Here is a 22660-nt window from a genome sequence, read left to right as displayed (position 1 = left end):
CCTTGCTAAGGCTAATAATAAAATGGCTTCTCTGTAATGTTAACTGATGAGATAATATTCTCTGCAGCAGCGTGTTTGGGTTATAGTTAGCGGTAACAGGATTTGTATTCATTTGCTAACCAATTGGGATAGATGTTATTCTTTCTGTCTGTGTGAAAGCTGTTAGCTTACACGGGCTTGGGGGAGAAGGCGCGAAGAGGATGAAGAGAGAAGACGTGGCTTGAGAAGACAGTTGCTGGACCCGCTGGGCCTGGGCTCGGGGTGGGAGCCCAGGGCTCAACGACAAGCGGAGGATCAGCGAAAGGGAATCCGTGAGCTCCAACGTTTGTGCACCGGACATGTTTATGAGATTATTGGCGCCTTTTATTTGTTTTCCTTTTCTTTTGTTTCTCTACTAACCCCATAATTAAAGATAAAATCTTAATGGTTTAACCACACATTGTGGACGGAATGTTATTTTGGGGTACTGATGTTACACAGGGGACACAACACGCAGCATCCTCCCAAACAAGAGTGCTAAAGTTTGGCCGGGTAGGGGGCGCCACCCCCGAGATCATGCCACTAGGCAAAGCGAGTCTTACACCTGTTTCACAGTTCAGGTCAAAACTTCATTTCTACATATACAAACTGCTGAGCAAAGCTGTCACCCTCCTCCAGTCTGTGTTTTACTCAGACCTGGGGGTAATGTTGCCAGAGGCCCGACATATTCAGGGTTGCAGGTCATCCCAGGCAGCGGGATTCAGCCTGAACTTCACTTCCACTTCCATCACTGCCTCTTTTCACTGAGGTTACTGGATGCCCTATGGATGGAGGTCAGGACCCAGAGGCAGTCTGCAGTCAGCCAGTCAGCCAGTCAGAGAGCATGGGTTCCTGAGGTCTAAAACATGTAGCCCCCCCAACATGAAGCTATGGCACCGAATCAGTGCAATTTCCAAGTGTGGCTTTCACCCATTGTACCCCGGATCAAATGGTGGGTCATGGTTGCCCCATCCTTCCACTCACAGTGAATGGGGAAGGCTGCCTTCCTTCTAATTCACATGGTTCTCAAGTGCCCGGATTGACTGTCCTTGAAGATCGATAATCTGCAGGGTGTAGGCCAGAGAGCGGGGAAAGGTAATTAACCTCATCTGTGCTTGGCTGGACTGAGTACTGTGGGCTGAATGGCCTTACCTGCTGTAAATGTCTATGTTCCTGTGGAATTTGAATGTTGAAGCTTGTGGTCAGCACCCATGGGACACAAGAATGCAAGGAAATAGGAGCAGGGGTGGGTCACCAGTAACATACCTTCTAATATTTTTTCACCACTGCATTGACCAAGCATTGCTCTGGGCAGGAAATTTTTACATGGCCTGAAAACTGCATAGCACTTTAAATGTATAAATGCCAAGAAAATTTCAGCTGTGCAGCAGCAAAGGCTACGTGCGCAAGAGCATTTCAGTTACTACACAACTGCACACCCACGCAGGTTTAAGGGAACAGTGTTCACCAGTCTCGTCACACCTGCCCCACCATTCAATATAATGATGGTGTCATGATCCAGTCCATGAAATCCGCATTCCAGTTCACGGTCCGGTCTATGCTCCTTATTCCAGATTTTCTGGTTTTCCCCAGTTTCTGTTGAGGCAGCTGATTCTTGTTTAGGCTGGCTTCATAAATAGCTTCAGGATTCAGCCTCTGGCTGAACATGTAGTTCTGTGTTGCAGGAAGTATGAGATACAGAGAGAGAGATGATGAGAAATAAATTAAGGGAGTTGGTGATGCAGGAACTCACATTAAAAGGGTTGCTGGGCACGGGTGAGAGAGCACAAGTCCGGGTATTTTTAGTGTTTTTAAGGGGTACAGGGGTTTTTTATAGAATATGACGAATAAACAGGAATAGGATACTAGGATGGTCAAAGATGGGAGGGTGAAGTGTAGGTGTGTGTGTGTGTGAGTGATTGGGTGAAGGGATTTAGAATGTATGCCTAGTGCACATTCTGGAGCAGAGGGTGGCGGTAATGCACCATTAAGCTGGATGCCAACCGCCGTAAAACAAGATACAGACAGACAGACAGCCTCTGGCTGCTGGATTGTTCCTGCTCTAACCCCCTGTCTGAATCCCTTCTCTGTCCCTTCCTCCTGAAGTCTTGCCATGCCCCTGCAACCTGTATCTGAAGCCTTGCCTGTAACCTTTGCCTGCACTGCTGTCATGTTCCATCACTGGAGTAAGATAAGGAACTGTCTATTGTTGTTTTGAACTGTCTCTGTGTCCACACCTTTGCTAGGTAGGTCTGGTTGTCTGCTGCTACCTTGTGTTAGGAACTGTCTTCTTGTATTCTACATTCTGTGTATGAGTCCTGGCCCTGTTTCCAAGGAGGGGTCCTGGCTCTGCGTTCCTGTCTCTCCCTCGACCAAGTCAAGGCTTCGGGGTCTCATTCAGTCCTAGCCATGATCCAAGAACCTTGTCCTGTCCAACCACGGCTTTGTATTCTTGTCTTGTCCATGTGCCTCGCCCAGCCCGGTGCTGGGGTTCCCTTGTCCTGTCCAGGAGTCTCATGTCCAGTCCTGTTGCCTCTCCTGTCCTGTAGCCATGTCATGTCCTTGCTTAGTTCTGGGGTTTGAGCCTGAGGCCAAACCCAGGTTCTGGGTCCTTGTCCAGTCTCTGGTTCGGAGTCCCAGCACAGGCTCCTAGTTCATGGTTCCTAGTCCTGGTCCCACTTTCCCAAGCCCAGGCTCCTTGTTCATAGTTCCTTGGCTGGGTTCCCTGTCTAGTTCATGTCCTAGCCCAAGTCTGCATTCTCGTCCCTGCTCCTTGTCTGTATCCTGTCACGTCCTTACTCTAGTCAAGTCCTGTTCCTAGTAGTTCAGTGTCTGTGTCTTGCATTTGGGTCTGTTCCCTTATGATAGATGGTTAATCCACATTGCTGTCAACAGCCCTCTCTACCAATTCCCCATAACCCTCAGTCCCTTAATCTAAAAAAATATTTATCTTACCTCCAACTTAACTAATTCTAATGATCCAGCATCCACCACTCTCAGACAGCAGATTTCTGAACTGTCCATCAGAAAAGGTGTTGCCGGACACTGTACAGATCCTTTGCCAGACCCAACCCTGTCACTCAATGGAGAACATGAGCAGCATCTTAGATCTTACGCCACGTGTGGCTGGGGTGCAGACCCAACTGAGAGGGACACATTTTGGACATCTTGGTTTTCCCCATGTACAGATCCCACATTCAGGAAAGTGCAGGACATTTCTCTCCAACACTCTCACACATTAGAGGCATGCCATTTCCCTTTCCAATTGCCAACTTCTCCAACATCAATTCATCACCAACTCCCCATTCCTTCTACCCCCACACTCCTCCTCTCAAACTCACAATTGCAACTTTCCAAAGTCAATCCTGTTCGTCCCCTCTTCCTTTTCCTCTCCCAGGTTTTCTCGAGGAATAGAGTATAGGAGCAGGGATGTGATGTTGAGGCTCTATAAGGCGCTGGTGAGACCTCACTTGGAGTACTGTGGGCAGTTTTGGTCTCCTTATTTAAGAAAGGATATGCTGACATTGGAGAGGGTACAGAGAAGATTCACTAGAATGATTCCGGGAATGAGAGAGTTAACATATGAGGAACGTTTGTCCGCTCTTGGACTGTATTCCTTGGAGTTTAGAAGAATGAGGGGAGACCTCATAGAAACATTTTGAATGTTGAAAGGCATGGACAGAGTAGATGTGGCAAAGTTGTTTCCCATGATGGGGGAGTCTAGTACGAGAGGGCATGACTTAAGGATTGAAGGGCGCCAATTCAGAACAGAAATGTGAAGAAATTTTTTTAGTCAGAGGGTGGTGAATCTATGGAATTTGTTGCCACGGGCAGCAGTGGAGGCCAAGTCATTGGGTGTATTTAAGGCAGAGATTGATAGGTATCTGAGCAGCCAGGGCATCAAAGGTTATGGTGAGAAGGCGGGGGTGTGGGACTAAATGGGAGAATGGATCAGCTCATGATAAAATGGCGGAGCAGACTTGATGGGCCGAATGGCTGACTTCTGCTCCTTTGTCTTATGGTCTTATGGTTTTATTCCACCGAGTACAGGACTACAGGAGCGGCCACTCAGCTATAGCCGTCTTCCTGTGGTACAATTGTTGAGGAAAATCCCAAACATTGATGCCCCACAACCGTAGTGACCTGGATCAAATGCCAACCTCCAGTCCAGCCTTTGTGGGCCTTTCGCATTCTCCCTCTGACTGTGTGGATTTCCTCTGAGTTCCTCCCACATCTCAAAGATGCACAGGTTGGCTGGTTAATTAGCGGCTTTAAAGTTACCCTTGACAGTGAGGAGGAGTGGAGGGGGTGGGGAGTATTCAAGGGCAAGTCTGAGACAATAGGTTGGAGAGAAGTAACTGAGGCAAAGGGGTTGATGGGCTTACTTAGGGAGCAACCTTATCTTGGAATGAACTCAACAGATAGACTGAATACAAGGTCATGTTTGCATTTTGATGCGCCCAATAAGACCATACGCAAAATGCACCAAATCTTACTGCCACCTCCTCACCGACCAGTATTGCCTTCTGGTTCAGCCCTACCTTGACATTTCAAACTCTCCTGTACCCTTCCATCTCCATCATCTTCCACTGACCTACAGAATTTCACAATGTCGATTTGCCCCAGTTCTTACCTTGGAATATGACACCATCATCATTAGTGGCTGCACCGTAAAGGTAGCCCACATCTGCAGCTGGTGGAGTTGCTGCCTCACAGTGCCAGGGTCTCGGGGCCAATCCCGAACTTCGGGTAATGTCTGTGTGGAGTTTGCACATTCTCCCTGTGACTGTGTGTGTCCTCCATATGCTCTGGTCTCCTTCCTCATCTCAAGAATGTGTGGGCTGGTAAATTAATTGTCTGGTGTCAATTGCCTTAGAGTATGGATGTGAGGTGGAATCTGGAAGAGTTAATGGGAATGTGGGAAAAATAAGGTAAATTATTTTGGAATTAGTGCAAAAGTGAGTGGTTGAAGATAGATGTGGACTCAGTGGTGAAGGGTCTTTTTCTCTGCTGTATCTCTGTGTAATTCTATGATTCTCAGATACCAAGACCAAAGACCACACAACTAACTTCTCCTTGCCAGCTCTCTCTCTTTCACACACACTCACACACTCAAAATCTTGTCAAAACTTCTGTCTCTAAATGTTCATTGTACCTAATTTCCCCTGGCATGGTCCAGCACTAAATTTAGTTTGCTAATACTAAATACAAAATAGTAAATTTTGGTTCTTTTTGCATTATTAATGAAAGGAGTAACAAGTTGTGTGGGTTTACACTGCAGTTCCTAACTTCACGTTATCATAACAGGCTACATCAGATTCAAACCGGAATCGAAATCATCTCATGATCAGGTCCGTAACTTACTTCTTCCTCAGTTCCTTGTTATCCCGCAGAGCTGGTTCATTGGCTGACAGGAGTTTCTGGAGAAAGGCCCGAGCTTCCCTCCAGGCATCCCGTCCCAGAGCCATGAAGGAGTTCAGAGTCGGCTGGAAAATAAATCCAGGGAACAATGAGCCAAGTAACTTCCTGCCTACTGTATTATGCTGTGAATCTAAGTCAGTGCAAGTACTAAGCCAATGCTACCCTCCAGTGTGTACGAATGAAACATCTTTTCTTCTGGGAACCTTGGAAATTAATTGGCTGAGCTGCAACAGAGCAAGGCTGTAGGGGTTTAAAGAACTGAGCAGAAACACCAGCACCCTCTTCCCTTCACTCCCGTGTAACCCAGGATCAACCCATCTGGTCCTGGGGATTTATCCACCTTCAATTCAAGGTGTTGAGTACCTCCTCTTTACTTAATGGAGACCTGCACTAGATTTTCACTTTGCCTTCACTGAACTCTACAAATACCCAAGATTCCAGTTAATTGGGCCATTGTTTAATTGGCTCTGGTTCCATTTCATTTATTTGGGATACACGTCTCTTAATTGGGACAGAAGACTGATACTGAGCAATTTCTAACTAGTGTCACTCATGTGCACTTGTTTGGTAATTAATCATTACACTGTATAATAGCGAATAATTTTTAAATAGCATCTGTTGCGTGTGCTTCTGTTCAAAAAAGCAGTGAGTTTTGTCACCGATAGTTGATGAGAAATAAGCACTAGAATAATTCAGAACAGCTGTGCTCGCTGCGGATTCAAGCTTTGAGGCTTGTAGATGCCAGTAATGGCTGGGAGTGAAAATGAAACAACTGCAACAAGTTAGGAACTACGAATATATTGATGGTAACAATATTCATCTTGGATGTTACAATTAAAAAAAAATTTGGACGATGCAATCATGTGAAAGTAGTCCACTACCTGCACTAGATGTCCGTGCTGATTTCGTTCATTTACACTCAATCAAAAGAACACAGCAGTGTACACATTATGAATTCCTCCTGCAATAACTATTAGTTTTATAGCACTGTAGATATTGGTGGTGTGCTAATTTGTTCTGCATTTCATTTAAATATATAATTTGTTAGTTGGTTACACAGTAGTTTTATATATCTTTTTAACTAGTTCCATGAAACTTCAACTAATTAGGGCAGCCACTTAATTGGGCCAAAATGTACTGGTCCCATTGTTTCCCAAGTAACTGGAATCCGTTGAACAAATTATTAATTAGACCTCACCTGTGTCTCTGGGTCCAAGTTGCCCCGATGGGCCGTACTCTTTCCTTAGTTATCCTTTTGCTCTGAACATCCTCTGTCTCTCACTGAGCTTTCACGACCCCTTTGTGCATTCTACATTTTCTATTTCAGTGCCCCCCTTCGCTCATTCTCATGACAGACCTCTTTTACAATTAGGTCCCCAAACCTGTCTCATGTCCCTCTCCTCTCCTTATTCCACCCTCAATATCCAGGTACCTATTTCCTATTCCCTATCCTGTGCTTTTACCCTTAAAGGGACATTTTGGGCTTTGAATTGTTATTGATTCTCCTTTGGAATCCTCCCATCCCGTGGCAAGACAGCCCTGGAGCGTGGTGATTCGCTGCAACCTTCATCCTGCAGCTCCACTCATTAGGTCTGTTATCATTTTAATTGTGCAGATGTAGACTTATTGCACATAGATGCTCCCAGTCTACCTTTGCCATGTACTCCTTTGTGTTAGTAAATTGTCCATCCCAACCTTTATTACTGGTCCATCCTATCCTTACCCTTGACCACTTTAAAATGCATTAAGTTATGATCACTTTCTCCAAATGCTCTCCCACAGCCACTCCATCCACTTGAACAGCTTTATTCCCCAAGCAGCTCCTCACAGCCGTGTCCGTGTCCTGGACTAAACCACCATCATCACAAACCTCCTTCAAAGGTCCGAAATGCACAACACTCAATTCCATTTGCAACTCCTCACCAATACTTCTGCACATGAGCGCGCGCGCACACACACACACACACACACACACACACACACACACACACACACACACACACACACATCTTTGACTACCCACTCTTGATATCACTATTTCCCTCATCTGGGAGTTCCTCACCTGAAGCAGGCGCCTAAATGCCATAGGGTACAAGGTCAGGTTAAAAACCAGGTTTTCTGAGGCAAGTGACTTACCACCTGACACCACAAAGTTTCATCGTTCACCTTCCTGATCTGTGCCTTGTGATGGAATTCTCTCCACTTATCTGGACGAGTACAGCACCAACAACTCTGGAAGCTCACCACCACCCAGGACATTTGATTGACCCTCCATCAACTACCCTAAACACTCCCTGCCTGCACCACTGGTGCAGAGGGCTACAAAGTTCATTGTACTTCCCCACCCAGGCTACCCTGAGAGCACTTCCCAGTTCAGGACCTCAATGTGTCAGAAAGGACAAGGGCAGCAGGTGCACCTGCTGGTTCCAACATGAGCACCCGACTTCATCACCGCCCGGTCTAAGTCCTGAAACAATAACACCGTGGAGCACATTCACCCAAAGGACTGCAGGGGCCCACCACTACCCTCAGAAGGGTAATTAGTGATGGGTAATAAATACTGGATTTGCATGTGATGTACAGAACCTATCTCAGAAAAACTCATTCTGTTCCACTGCTGAACCAATTGTCAGCATTGCAGGAGGTATATGCAGTCTTATGAGGTTGGGGTGCCCTCTGCTGGGAACATCAGAATGCCTTTGTGAATGTCTGAGTTGCAAATAAATCATCCAAAAGTGCTGACTGAATTATTTAATAGTTGTAGAAATGATTACAAGACAGATCACAGCAAGGCAGATAACTATTGTTCTTTCCATCTTTCCTCCTTCACTGCAACTTCAAACCTGTTTGACTTTTAAACCTGCTCTGAATATAATTAACATCAAGTTGCTGGTGAACACAGCAGGCCAGGCAGCATCTCTAGGAAGAGGTACAGTCGACGTTTCAGGCCAAGACCCTTTGTCAGGACAAACGTTAGTCCTGCCATTGGAGACCAGATATTGGACCTTGGACCTAAGTTAGTCCTGACGAAGGGTCCCGGCCTGAAACGTCGACTGTACCTCTTCCTAGAGATGCTGCCTGGCTTGCTGCGTTCACCAGCAACTTTGATGTGTGTTGCTTGAATTTCCAGCATCTGCAGAATTCCTCGTGTTTACAGAGGATAACATTAACCAGCTTCTCTCCCCAACAGCCATTCACAGCCAGCTCATCAGCCTGGGTTCCAAACCATAGGCATTGTCCCCAGATTCCAGTTACCTGATCCCTGAAAGGACAAAGCTTCCAATCCCCAATTCCATCCTGGAATTCCTTGATATCTGACCCAGGTCACCTTTGTCCTCCAGTAAGCCCAAATTCCTCTAACATCACCTTCAGAGAGCAGTAATTTCTGCCTGTCCGTTGGCACCCTACCCAGTCAAACCCCTGATCCGTGACCCTCTGCCACACTCGACAAAACTCCCATGAAGAAGCTCCCATCGGGAAGGGAGTGGATAGGAAAGTGAACCAAGGGAAACCATACTCTCCAGGCTCTATCAGCTACATTAACTACACACTACTGCACAACCCCATACGACTTCTGCGTCAAAGGTAAATCAACCCTTTCAATGAGATCCAAAGAGCCAGCAATTATTTTGCATCAAGACTCGCGCCTGATGCAGTTGTTACCTGAGTGAATACATGTTGGCTTGAGGATAGAACAGGACCAGTGAAGAGATGCTTTACGATGCTAAGGTCCAATATCTGGTCTCCAATGGCAACACCAATTCTATGGATAGGCTGGACAAGATAAAAATGTAGAGATTATAAAAGACAGATGTTAATAAATGTACAACGGAAGAGCGATGGGATTCTTGATTCTAGATTCCTGATTGATCAGGGCATAAAAGGTTATGGAGAGAAGGCAGGAGATTGGGGCTGAGAAGAAAATTGGATCAGCCATGTTGAAATGCTGGAGCAGACTTGATTGGCCAAATGGTCTAATTCTGCTCCTCTATCTTATGGGATTAAAGCTACCAACGTTCAGAACGTTCAAAATGGTCAACACCTCTTTCCACACGGAGACTTCAACCCTGCTCTAAGAAGTATGTGCATCTCACACCACTGCAGATACACCCTTCCACTACTGATTATTTCACTGTCCTTTCCAGACAGCAGAGCCCAGCACAGCAGGAGGTAACAAACACCGTGACCACATCTCAACGTAACATGTAAAAAAGCTGAAGTTGCCATCACAATCCACTGAGACTGACAGGTGCGGCTATTCAGAGGGACCAGGGTGTCCTTTGACAGAAATTAGTGAAGGTGAATCCAACTCCATTGATCATTGCAACACTTAGAAAGTTTGACATAGACTTTTCTGCTCCAGTTATCCCAGCCTCCTGGAGAAAAGACTTGTAGAAAACTTTACTCTAAGTGTTGAATCCATCATCTGCATCAGCAGTTCCAAAATGTGCCACTGAAAGGGATGCTCAGTGGAGATGGGTTGGCGGACACAGATTCTGGGTGATGTGGACAACACCGGCAGTGTCTGGCCTTGGAGCGTAGACAATGTGGTCAGTTCAGTATCCTCAAGATAACTAATACTTATTGCCCGCTGCACCGCTGGCGTTTAGGGCAGCAATGAAGGTCCTCTACCTCTGTTTGTCCTTGGTCATCTTCTCCATCATGCCCCTGGTATGGTTCAGTATTCTTAGTCGCACATAGATAAAGAAGGATTCTTCATTGCTGTTTCCATAATAATTTTGTTTGACCAGTCAGGGTTGTTAGTCCTGAGCTGAACTCCCGAACCTGGAGAACCAGTGGACCACTCTTAGTCTGGTCTCTACCCTTTGACCTGTTTGGCATGAGTGACCCACCAAGACCGAAAGCACAAGGCCCTGACTCCAGACAACAGAGCTCTCTGGGCCATTGAGGCAAGCAAGCCTCTAAACCCTGTGACAAGTTTGTGGTCGTCTTGGAAGTAGGTAACTAATAAATATGCAATAAAAACTGCCCTTTCACTGTTACCCATAGTTACTAGTTAAACTTGGTAGGCTTTAACTGCAGCAGCAAAAAAGAGATTAACGTGCAAAGTATCTCTTAAATGTTTTAAAGAAGTTGCTGTGGTAATGGGGATAAAATGTTGGAGCTATTTGTATGCAGTAGCTGCAGCAGGAGAGGATGGTGCAGTGACACAGCAGGTAGTGCTGCTGCCGACAGTGACCCAGATTCAATCCCGATCTCCAGCAGTGTCTGCGTGGAGTGTGCACGTTCCTCCTGTGACAATGTGGGTTTAGTGTGACTGCGCTAGCTTCCTCCCACATCCCAGAGACGCGCCAGTTAGCACTTCAACTGACCGTTGCAAATTGTTCCACTTGTGCGTGAGTGGAAGGTGCCGGAGGTAGTTTTTGGGACCGTGCCCAGAAGAAAACGGGACTAGTTCTTCATGGTCAGCATGGGCCCGGTTAGCTGAAGGCCTGTTTCAGTACTGTGTGACCAGTGAATCTGCCTCTCCCAACCTGCCCAATATTGCAACATATTCTGAATGGGCTTTTAAGAAAAAAGTGATGTGAAAGAAAACTTCTTTATCTAATAGCCTGATGAAGTTTAAATAAATAAAAACCTAATGTTGTTCTTTCTGGGAGTTAAATTAGCTCACCACCTGTTGCATGAAGAAGAAACCTAAAGAAATAAGCAGCATATCTTTATGAATTGGATTAAGCTGTGGTGTTGATCGGGGTGAGTGCCTTTATTATGGGAGACAGCTGGATACCATCCATCATCCGATCAATCCTGCCATTTGCAACTCTGCTGTCATCTTTTCCCTTGACTCCCCTAACCCAGCTGCCTATGTTTTGGATAATACAGCAGCTTGTGATACTAATGGTGTCGTGGAAAGGCCTTCAGCACTTCCCCTTGTCCAATGTACCCGATGTTTTCCTTCTCTTCAATAGCACTGCAAAGCCCATCGATGGTGTAGTGACATCAGCACCGAACTTCAAGGTGAATGGTCCCGAGTTCGAATCCGGCTGGCTCCTTGCACGCTTTCCGTCTGTGCTGGCTTGAGCGTCAAATACTACAGAAACAGCAAGAATGCCGCCTGATGCGCCAGAGGGCACAAAAAGCAACAACGGCAGCATCCACAGAGAGATTACTCTCCCAACACCAACTTCAGTGACTTCAGATGATGCAAAAGATCACAATCTCAGTCTAGTTCGCAGAATAATGTTACTCATTGAATCTTTACATGAGTAAACTGAACAAAAGTAAGTACCGGTCGACCCTCACTAATCTGACTACCTGTAATCTGGTTCCTTCGATAATCCGGCACTGATTATGCTTAATGTGATCCTTCTGTAATTCGGCATTTTCACTAGTCCGGCTCTCCTCAGGTCCCAATGGTGCCAGATTAGTGAAGGTCGACCTGTACTAAGTCCTGATGAAGGGTCTCGGCCTGAAACGTCAATTGTTTATTCCCCTCCATAGGTGCTGCCTGACTTGCTAAGGTCCTCCAGTATTTTGTGTGTGTTGCTCAAGATTTCAAGAATCTGGAGAATCCTTTGTGTTTGAGACTAAGTATTTTCTAGGTTTAGACGTAGGAATCTTTCATCTCATAGACTGAATAGTTTAGCACTTATATTCTCTGCCTGTTAGGTCCATCAGGGTATAAATCAGTTACATATTGTCTGCAGTTTCCCTTATTTCAAGCAGTTTTTGTTGACTGGTCTGACAATGATTGATGAGGAGATGTACTCTTGATGATCAATCCAAGGCCAACAGACCAACATTGATCAAGGTCCCAAATGGGCCAGCCGATAAAACTTACACTGCAAACTTTATAACGCTCTTTGGCAAAGTACATTAAACCTTTGCACTCACTGCAAATGCAGTCACTGATTACTAGTGGGGTCTCTCATTAACTTTCAAGTTTAACCACTTCAGTATCAGGTTACTGAATGTTCTGAGTACACATTGCTGGACCTGATGGTACTCCTAATTGGATTGCACTTTGAGCAGTCTGTATCCTGAAGCTTGCTTTGTTTCTCCTCAACACCTCCATCCCACAACAGGATAGCCTGAGGGCTCTTTGCTTCTCCATAGTACTGAGACCAATCAGTTCCTCCATCACCCTCCTACTCTATCCCCCCCAACCCAGTGCTCTCATGACCTACCGTCCTCCTCATCCAACGGCCCCCAAACCAACATTCCTTTCTTCAGCCAAACCCTCACCATCCACTGTCTTCCTCCCCCAACCACTGCCCTCACCATGCACCCTCCTGCCTCCCCCTCCCCCTTCACCTGGCTGAATTTATCCTCACATTGAACAACTTCCCTTTAATTCCTCACACTTGCTCCCAAATCCAAGTTGTAGCAATGGGAACCCACGTCGCTCCCAGTTATGTGAACCTTTCTGTGGCATGCATGAAATGCTGCTCGCTTCAGTCTTGCTCAGGTCTCTCTCTCTCTCTCTCACCCCAAAGGTCAACACATTCACCTTTACCCTCTCCTTTAATGGCATTATTTGGCCAGTTGGAATGGAAGGACTCCTTCATTGGTTGAAACTGTTGAGATTCCCATCACAGCTGAGGTGTGACCAGGGCAACATTTGCTTCTGTCTTCCCCTTTGATCTTCGCTGTCATGTTCATACCAAACTTTGAAGGTGAACATCAAAAAATTATAGATGCTGAAAATCTGAAATAGAGACTGAAAATTCTTTTTGTTTTAAAATTCAGATCTTTGTAAATGCTCCCTTTCTTCTTGATCTCTAATCTGCACACCTTCGATTGAACATCAGCCTCAAAGACTCACCACAATGAGGTTTTAACCTGTACGACAAATGTATGAACATTTACATTTACAAATGTTTGACCATGGGAGAGTTCAAACGGTGACATTTATTCAAGCCTGCCTCCAGAATTTACAAAAGAACATTGCTGGAACCTATAAAGTGGTTAGTCACAATCCTTAAAGATGTCTGAGTTTTTGGAGTTACATTGATCATTCACATCCACTATTACACACCCTATTGGTAACAACTTGCAATTCTGCAACTTCATTTCATCAACCATTCCATCCTTTAATCTCACATCTCTAGCAGTCACTGTTTCTCTGCTTTTCTTACGGTAATTTAATCAGACACAGCTCAGGTTTAATCACTGCTGTCTCACAGCTGCCTCCTTCACCATCTATCCCATTCAACATCCTCATTTTCACTCTGTCAGACCTTTCCCTTTGGTCTCCAGCTGCCCCCACTTTTTCTGCCACTTACAATTACTTTTCCTTGTTCTCATGAAAGGGCATTGGCCTAATATTAACTCGCTCTCTCTGCAGACCTGATGAACATTTGTAGCAGTCTCTGCCTAATCACTTCAGGGTTCTTTCACCATTTCTCAAAATTATCTCAGGATACTTCATCACTGAATGCAGTTTAATCAAAGACAATGATATATAGCAGATATTCTCGTATGTAAAGGGTGCACATCTTCCTCACAATGTTCATACTGTACATTCTAACTGGTCAACAGTAGCTCTGGGATTAATGTAAAAATTCTGAGGACGGACAGCCCAAATAAAGCTACTTCAATCCTGCACACCGCCCCCCCCCCCATCCCCTGCAGTACTAGGAAAGTCCAAACTGTTTCCCTTGCACCTGTTCTGAGCTGTTTCTGGAGTGGAGACTATTTCAGAGAAAGTCGGTGATAGCTCTTTCCCAGCCTGAGCCAACATTTCCCATTCAAACAGCATCACGTGAAAGAAAGCAGATTATCATTTGTTTCCCTGCCCACTTGGATCTGATTGCTCTGCCCCTATAGGCCCTGAAAGTGCAATGTTCCTCTCTCCACAGCTGCTGCCTGACTCCCTATGCTTTCCAGCAATTTCCGTTTCCATTACAGGAACCAGACAGGATGAGAGATTGAACTTTGTCAGGATATGAAAATCCTGCCTCCTTACAAGCCTTCACTTTCATCTTTGTACACAGATCTACATCTCTAGCAAGGGCACATTTTAAAACACTGACTTTCAAAACAAAAATAAACAAATTGGTTGTAAAGATTTTAATATTGTAGATTTAGAAAGTTAACATTTCAAAAGATCAACCTGTACTCTGAGTAATTTCTATCCTACAGTGTTACAGTGCTGCTAACACCAGGCAGGAAATTCAGAAGAAACGTTACCCTCGATTCTCCCTTCACAGATCCTGCCTGACACACCGAGAGTTTCTGGAGGTTACTGGTTTTACTTTAGCTCAGTGATTCCCAAGGGGGGCAGTAAGACCCACCTCTAAGGGGGGCAGTTACGTGTTTTAAGGGGGCATTAGGAGAAAGAGAAGTCCTCAGGGAGCATTCACGATTCTTAGGGGGAGGGGCGTTAAGTGGCACCCTAACTTGAGGCACAAGACCTGGCCAACTGTTAGTTGGGCAGGCACTTCCAAACAAAAGGACAAGGCACTGGAACACAAGAAGAACCAAAGCTCTGCAGGCGGTGAGCACTCGTCGTCACAACGTATCTTTGACTCGGCAATCTCATTCGACCTTACCAACCAGACTTTATTGGAGATGCATAAATTAGCAACCAGGGTGCCCAACAGTTCCCCTTGACTCGCAGCACAAGATGAGTTCATGCAATTTAACAGTTGGCAGGTCAAGTACATCCTCTCAACTTTCTCTACAGATCTACAGAAAACAGGTTGTGCAACGATACAGCACTGGCCAAAACCAAACGGTGAAACAGAGCCAATCAGTGAACCTGCTGACCATGGGGATTCCTCTTGAGGTGTTCAAAGGGTGGTCAAGGAACATCTTTGGAGATTATGAGACCTTACGTGATTGGTCAATCACACTAACTGGAATAGTATAAAGGTAACTTGCCGAACACCAGCCCTATCCCGACTAACACTCAGATTCCAGTCTGAATCCTTGTTAACGTAATTTTCACTGTTGTGATCGTCTTCATCTTCACCTCGCCGTTCCTTTGTCTGCCACTACCATCATTCCATCCTCCTCAACTCACTGTCATCGTCAGCATCTGATAGACATTCCCATTTTGTGTTAATTTTTTATTTTAATTTAGCCCCATTAATGATGGATAAATACGTACTGTGCGATCTCTACAAGTCTGAAGGCAATGAAGCCTTGAATTCTAATCCTGCTACGAAACAGAAACTACAGAAAGTTTGTCAATACAATGTTACAAACCTGGAGAACAGTTTTATTCCACTCCCATCAGATCAGTGATGCCCCATGTGTCTTATTTGTAATACTGTATGTCTAATGAAGCCATGAAACCATCAAGATTGCAGGAACACTTCTGTAAAAGACACCCTAAAAAGGCTGCTTGTGGTATTACTCAATTCCAGAAGATGAAAGAAGCATTGGAAAAGCATTGCACACTCAAGTTATTTGCCAAGAAAGCTAGAAGTGACCTGGATAGGGGTCTCATTGCTTCTTATCACATTTCCAAAATGATGGGAAGTGTGGAAAATCTCATAATTGGTGTCAGAAGTGCTCACAACTGTTCTCAGAATGGACACCAGTACTTTAAAATTAATTCTTCTGAGTAATAACTGTAGCTTATCATGTTGATGAAATGAGTGAAGACATCAAGTATCAACTATGCAGAGAGCTACAAAAAAACAGAATTTGGGATACAACTGAATGATTTAACTGTGTGAGACAATGCGGAATTGCTAACTGCACATGTACATTTTATCAAAAATGGAAAGTTTATGAAGGGATTCTCTTTTGTAAAAAATTAAAAACAAATATCAATGGAGAATCAATCTACGATGAGCACAGAATGTATATTGAGGATAAAAGTATTCCGATTAGAAATATGATTTCTTGTGCACAATATATGACAAGTCACTATGCTGCTTTAGTGACATTTATGAAAAAAGAAATTCCAAGTCTGTTTGCAATCCATTGTATAATTCACCATCAACATCTTTCTGCCAAAAAAACACAACTAGTGACTTTTTTCAAGCATAACTCTTGTAATATCTGCTATCAACAAAATTAAAGCTCATCTATTAAAGAGCAGAATATTTCCCCAGTTATGCCAAGATAACGATGAAGAGTTTGAACGTTTGCTTCTTCACACTGAGGTGCGTTGGCTGTCAAAAGGCTGCTGCTTAAAATGGTTCTTTGATCTTTTTGACACTGTGCTTGAATTTTTGCTCCAAGCTGACAAAAGCTTGAGAAACAAGATTGAACTTCTACATGGAGATTTGGCATACCTAGCCAATCTGTATGACAAAATGAACATTCTAAATATGAAACCGCAGGGTGAGAATTTCAATTTAATCCGGGCAAAAAGTGCAGTGTCCATTTTTATTGCAACATTGGAAAAATACAAGGAAAGCATTGGGAGAAGAATGTTCTCAGTTTCCTTTCACAGACAGTGATTTGCAAGGGTACTGCTTATACCTGCATTCACTGAAGAAGGATTTTCAAAATTGATTCAAGGCCTGCTGCGTTCACCAGCAACTTTGACGTGTGTTGCTGGACAGACAATACTGATGGGTTTGCTGCACTTGCTAACACCCTTGCCAAATTGGAACCTCCCATAAATTGGGATGATCGCCTAGATAATCCTGGCGAGAAATTGGGAAGTAAAATGGCTAGATTGTTGTGAGAAATAAATTTTCCATCGAAATGGGGTTCTCATACTGATGGCTGTTGGCTGCTGGCCACAGCCTTGCACCAACAGTTCGAAAGGACCCGTGAAGTGGAACAAGAAAAGGATAAATTGAGGGATTTAGATTAGATTATGAGGAGACGCAGTCCTCTTTTATTGTCACTTAGTAATGCATGCATTAAGAAATGATACAATGTTCCTCCAGAATGATCACAGAAACACAAGACAAACCAAGATTGAAAAACTGACAAAAACCACATAATTATAACATATAGTTACATCAGTGTAAAGTAATACCGTCACTTGATAAAGAACAGACCATGGGCACGGTAAAAAAAAAGCCTCAAAGTCTCTCGAAAGTCCCATCATCTCATGCAAATGGTAGAAGGAAGATAAACTCTCCCTGCCATGAGCTTCCAGCGCCGCAAACTTGCCGATGCAGCACCCTGGAAGCACCTGACCATAGCCGACTCTTGAGTCCGTCCGAAAACCTCGAGCCTCCGACACCGAGCACCATCTCTGCCGAGCGCTTCGACCCTGGCCCCGGTAACCGGCAACAGGCAATAGGCAAAGCCGAGGATTTGGGGCCTTCCCTTCCGGAGATTCTCGAGCGCACAGTAGCAGCAGCAGCGAAGAAGGCATTTCAGAAGTTTCACCAGACATTCCTCTGTGCTTCTCACATCTGTCTCCATCAAATCAGCATTGTGCATGGTATGAAGTGAATGCTTTGAAGGAGAGGTGCTCAGTAATGACTGAGGTGGTGAGGACCAGTCAGAATAGGGCACAGGAAGCTGAGGATCAGGGAACTAAGATGGCATGTAGGCTAGTGCAAATTAAACATCAGGAGGCAGCCCACTGCCAGAATTATACCCCCCCCCGATCCCATGAAGATAAGATCGATGTTGCTATCCAGGGGAGACCCAGACGCCTGGGATGGGGATATATGGTATGATGATAATGATAATGGGTCCTTTGGTGAGGGGGAAACTGCTTTTGCCCCAGAACCATTGCTGGCCCGGCCTGTTGTGGTGACTTCTCAGAAAAATGTCCATGGGCAGCTGGGAGTACAGACTCTCGAGTACAAGTATAATGATAAGGACTATCTGAGATGGCTGCTCGTTTTGAACGAAGGTCTGGGGAATCACTGACTGAATGGTTCCTCTGCTTGTGGGATGATGGAGGTGCTAGTATAACCTTTTATCCTGAAGAACTAGCAAGGCTAGGGTCTTTAACCTCGAATTCTTGTATTAATATTGATATTCTCGTATTTGGAGTAATGTGTGCAGTTTTGGTCACCAAATTACAGGAAGGATATTAATAAGGTTGAAAGAGTGCAGAGAAGGTTTACAAGGATGTTGCTGGGACTTGAGAAATTGAGTTACAGAGAAAGGTTGAATAGGTTAGGACTTTATTCCCTGGAGCTTAGAAGAATGAGGGGAGATTTGATAGAGGTTTATAAAATTATGATGGGTATAGAAAGAGTGAATGCAAGCAGGCTTTTTCCACTGTGGCTGGGGGAGAAAAAAAACAGAGGACATAGGTTAAGGTTGAAGGGGGAAAAGTTTAAAGGGAACATTAGAGGGGGCTTCTTCACACAGAGAGTGGTGGGAGTGTGGAATGAGCTGCCAGATGAAGTGGTAAACGTGGGCTCACTTTTAACATTTAAAAACTTAGACAGGTACATGGATGAGAGGTGTATGGAAGGATGTGGTCCGTGTGCAAGTCAGTGGGACGAGACAGAAAAATGGTTTGGCACAGCCAAGAAGGGCCAAAAGGCCTGTTTCTGTGCTGTAAAGTTCTATGGTTCTATGGTTCTATGATTTGAACAATCTGAAAATTCCAAACTGGGTAATAAACCCATCTCTTTGCAAGGTAGGAGAACAGAAAGAGAGCTTGCAAGAAGAAATGATTGAAATTCAGAATGATGACGAAGCAAAAATGCCTTTCAAAAATGTCGGCTTTTGTGGTATGTGGCTACACTGTCTTGGTCTTTGGAGAACAGCGAAAATGCTCTTCATTGCATTTCCATCCCCCTACCTCAGTGGTCCCCAACCACCGGGCCACGGACCGGTACCGGGCCGTGAGGAAGCGATATGATTTGGTCAGCTGCACCTTTCCTCATTCCCTGTCACGGCCACTGATCAGCCATTACGCATGCGAGGTCATGACCCGCGCGTCATCCGTGTCATGGCGGGAAGGCGATCAACTCCTCGAGCTTGCAAATGACGACGGGCTGAAAAGTATGTTTGACATAACATCTCTGTCGGCATTCTGGATTAAAGTCAAGGCTAAATATCCTGAGATAGCCACGAAAGCTCTGAAAACGTTGCTTCCATTTCCAATGTTTTTCTGCCAAGTGGAGTTTTCTGCAATGAATGCAACGAAAACTAAACTGCGGAATAGACTGGACATCAGGAACCCCCTTCGAGTATTGCTGTCTCCCATCACCCCTTGATAGGACGGTGTTGTTGCAAGGAAACAAACCCAGGGCTCCCACTGATTCAGCGATATTGGTGTGTTGCAATGATTTTATATATTCATACAGGGAAAATATGCGCTGTGCGTTTAATATCCAAATATTACTTAAAATGTTATGATGCTATTGACTTATAAGTGACCTATATAATCATATAACAATTACAGGCGATCTCGGCCCTTCTAGTCTGTGCCGAACGCTACCCTCACCTACTCCCACCGACCTGCACTCAGCCCATAACCCTCCATTCCTTTCCTGTCCAGATACCTATCCAATTTTTCTTTAAATGATCATATCGAACCTGCTTCTGCCATTTCTACTGGAAGTTCTTTCAACACTTACTTCAAGCTCCCCTGATAATTGACTTATCATTATACCACCCCACTGCGTCCGATGCTCCCGATGTGGCCTTTTATATATTGGCGAGACCCGACGCAGACTGAGAGACCGCTTTGCTGAACACCTACGCTCTGTCCGCCAGAGAAAGCAGGATCTCCCAGTGGCCACACATTTTAATTCCACATCCCATTCCCATTCTGACATGTCTATCCACAGCCTCCTCTACTGTAAAGATGAAGCCACACTCAGGTTGGAGGAACAACACCTTATACTCCGTCTGGGTAGCCTCCAACCTGATGGCATGAACATCGACTTCTCTAACTTCTGCTAATGCCCCCCCTCCCCCTCGTACCCCATCTGTTACTTATTTTTATACACACATTCTTTCTCTCACTCTCCTTTTTCTCCCTCTGTCCCTCTGAATATACCCCTTGCCCATCCTCTGGGCTCCCCCCCCCCGGCGTCTTTCTTCCCGGGCCTCCTGTCCCATGATCCTCTCGTATCCCTTTTGCCAATCACCTGTCCAGCTCTTGGCTCCATCCCTCCCCCTCCTGTCTTCTCCTATCATTTTGGATCTCCCCCTCCCACTCCAACTTTCAAATCCCTTACTCACTCTTCCTTCAGTTAGTCCTGACGAAGGGTCTCGGCCTGAAACGTCGACTGCACCTCTTCCTACAGATGCTGCCTGACCTGCTGCGTTCACCAGCAACTTTGATGTGTGTTGCTGAAATTTCCAGCATCTGCAGAATTCCTGTTGTTTGCATTTGACTGCTACTCTTGTTCGCTGGCAACCCTACCCGCGCCCCCCCCCCCCGGTCAGCCGGTCCACAAGAATATTGTCAATATTAAACTGGTCCGCAGTGCAAAAAAGGTTGGGGACTCCTGTCCTACCTTATTATAACCATATAACAAATACAGCACAGAAACAGGCCATTTCGGCCCCTCTAGTCCGTGCCGAACGCTTACTCTCACCTAGTCCCACCAACTTGCACTCAGCCCATAACCCTCCATTCCTTTCCTGTCCGTATGCCTATCCAAATTTTCTTTAAATGACAATATCAAACCTGCCTCTACCACTTCTACTGGAAGCTCATCCACACAGCTACCACTCTCTGAGTAAGTAAGTTCCCCCTCATGTTACCCCTAAACTTTTGCTTCCCTATTGAAAGAGGGTTCAGTGCAGTGAACCACGTACTCACAAAAATCAGAAACTGCTTGGACATTGTTACACATGGGGACTTAAGGCTTTTGCTGTCGCAACTTGAGCCGGATACTTCAACCCTTGCTAAAAACCATCAGGCTCAAGGATCACATTGATATCGAAGCTGCTGTATAGTGCACAGGTACTGTGTAAGCTAGGTTTAAAGACAAATAAAAAATTTAAACAGAATCATTTTTCTCATGTTAGCATGTGGTAGACATGCTTTTACACTATGGGGGCTCCGGAGAGTAAGAGGGGTGTTGGCAAATATGAAGATCCTTTAGGGGGGCGTTGGGTTAAAGAAAAGATCGGGAAACATTGCTTCAGCTGATGTTCGCGGCGGCTGGAAGTTGAAACTAAGTTGTCGCGAGAACTTGCGCCAATTGTGAACCCGAAGAGATCAACTACTTTGTTCCCACGTGAAATGACACTTACATTGCCTGCCGTGGAAAATACTCCGTAAGGAAGGTTCTGGATGGGGAAGTCCGAGTTCTCCGCTACTTTCAGGAAGGACATGGTGACACTGGTGACAGCGGCGACGGCCCCGGTCGCTGTTAAACCGGGAAGGTCCAATCGCAGCGCGGTGTACCGCACCGCCCAGTCCCGTGATCCGCCGTCGCTCCCTGGTCCATGCCCTCGGCTCCGGCCACTGGCTGGCTTTGCTGGAGCTGGATGAAGCTGCGCGCTTGTTGGAGGAGTTACTGCAGCTAAATCTGCTCCGGCCAGTCTCCGAAACACGACCCTGCCGAGTTCTGGCCGCATGCTCCACATTGGCAGTGTTTTGATTTCCAAGTTATTTGGGAATTTTAAGGCAGTAACATGCTGCGTTTTATTGTTGAACGCGTATTAGGATAGGCGGGCGCTGTGGACTCTTCATTCACCCAGGGACGGTGCTTGTCACAGATATCATTGAGTCGCGCAGCACGAGAACGGGCCCTTCGGTCCGACTCGTTCATGCTGACCAAGAGCCCACCCAAGCTAGTTCCATTGCCGTCATTTGACCTAAATAGAACGTAGAAATCTACAGCACATTACAAACCCTTTGGCCCACATTGTTGTGCTGACCATGTAACCTACTTTAGAAACAGCCTAGAGTTACCACATAGCCCTCTATTTTACTAAGCTCCACATACCTATCTAACAGTCTCTTAAAACACCCTATTGTATCCGCTTCTACCACCATTGCTGGCAGTGCATTCCACACACCTACCACTCTCTGTGTGAAAAGCTTACCTCTGACATGCCCCTTGTACCTACTTCCAAGTACCTTAAACTGCGCCCCCTCGTGTTAGCCATTAAAGCATACACAATTAATGTATCTCATCATCTTATACACCTCTATCAGGTCACCTTTCAGCTTCCATCGCTCCAATGAGAAATGGCCAAGTTCACTCAACCTATTCTCATAAGGCACATTCTCCAATCCAGGCAACATCCTTGTAAATCTCCTCTTCACTCTCTCTATAGTATCCACATCCTTCCTGTAGTGAGGTGACCAGAACTGAACACACTACTCCAAGTGGGATCTAACTAAGGCCTTATATAGTTCTAACATTATCTCATGGCTCTTCAACATAACCCCATGGTTGAT

General features: G+C 45.3%; 1 protein-coding gene across 1 annotated transcript in view; it reads right to left on the bottom strand.

Annotated features, from left to right (window-relative positions):
• The window catches only part of fah (fumarylacetoacetate hydrolase (fumarylacetoacetase)), a 71764-nt gene extending 50065 nt beyond the window's left edge, over positions 1 to 21699 (bottom strand). The window contains exons 1-3 of the mRNA XM_072278400.1: positions 21505 to 21699; positions 9103 to 9213; positions 5383 to 5504 (exon numbers count right to left, since the gene is read on the bottom strand). Coding sequence (XP_072134501.1) covers positions 5383 to 5504; positions 9103 to 9213; positions 21505 to 21585 — 314 coding nt within the window. The 5' untranslated portion in view covers positions 21586 to 21699. The remainder of the gene's footprint in view (positions 1 to 5382; positions 5505 to 9102; positions 9214 to 21504) is intronic.
• Between the last annotated feature and the right edge of the window lie 961 nt (positions 21700 to 22660).

Source organism: Mobula birostris, chromosome 14 (assembly GCF_030028105.1).
Source record: "Mobula birostris isolate sMobBir1 chromosome 14, sMobBir1.hap1, whole genome shotgun sequence".
NCBI classification, from domain to species: domain Eukaryota; kingdom Metazoa; phylum Chordata; class Chondrichthyes; order Myliobatiformes; family Myliobatidae; genus Mobula; species Mobula birostris.
This window is presented reverse-complemented; position numbering and strand designations above follow the sequence as displayed.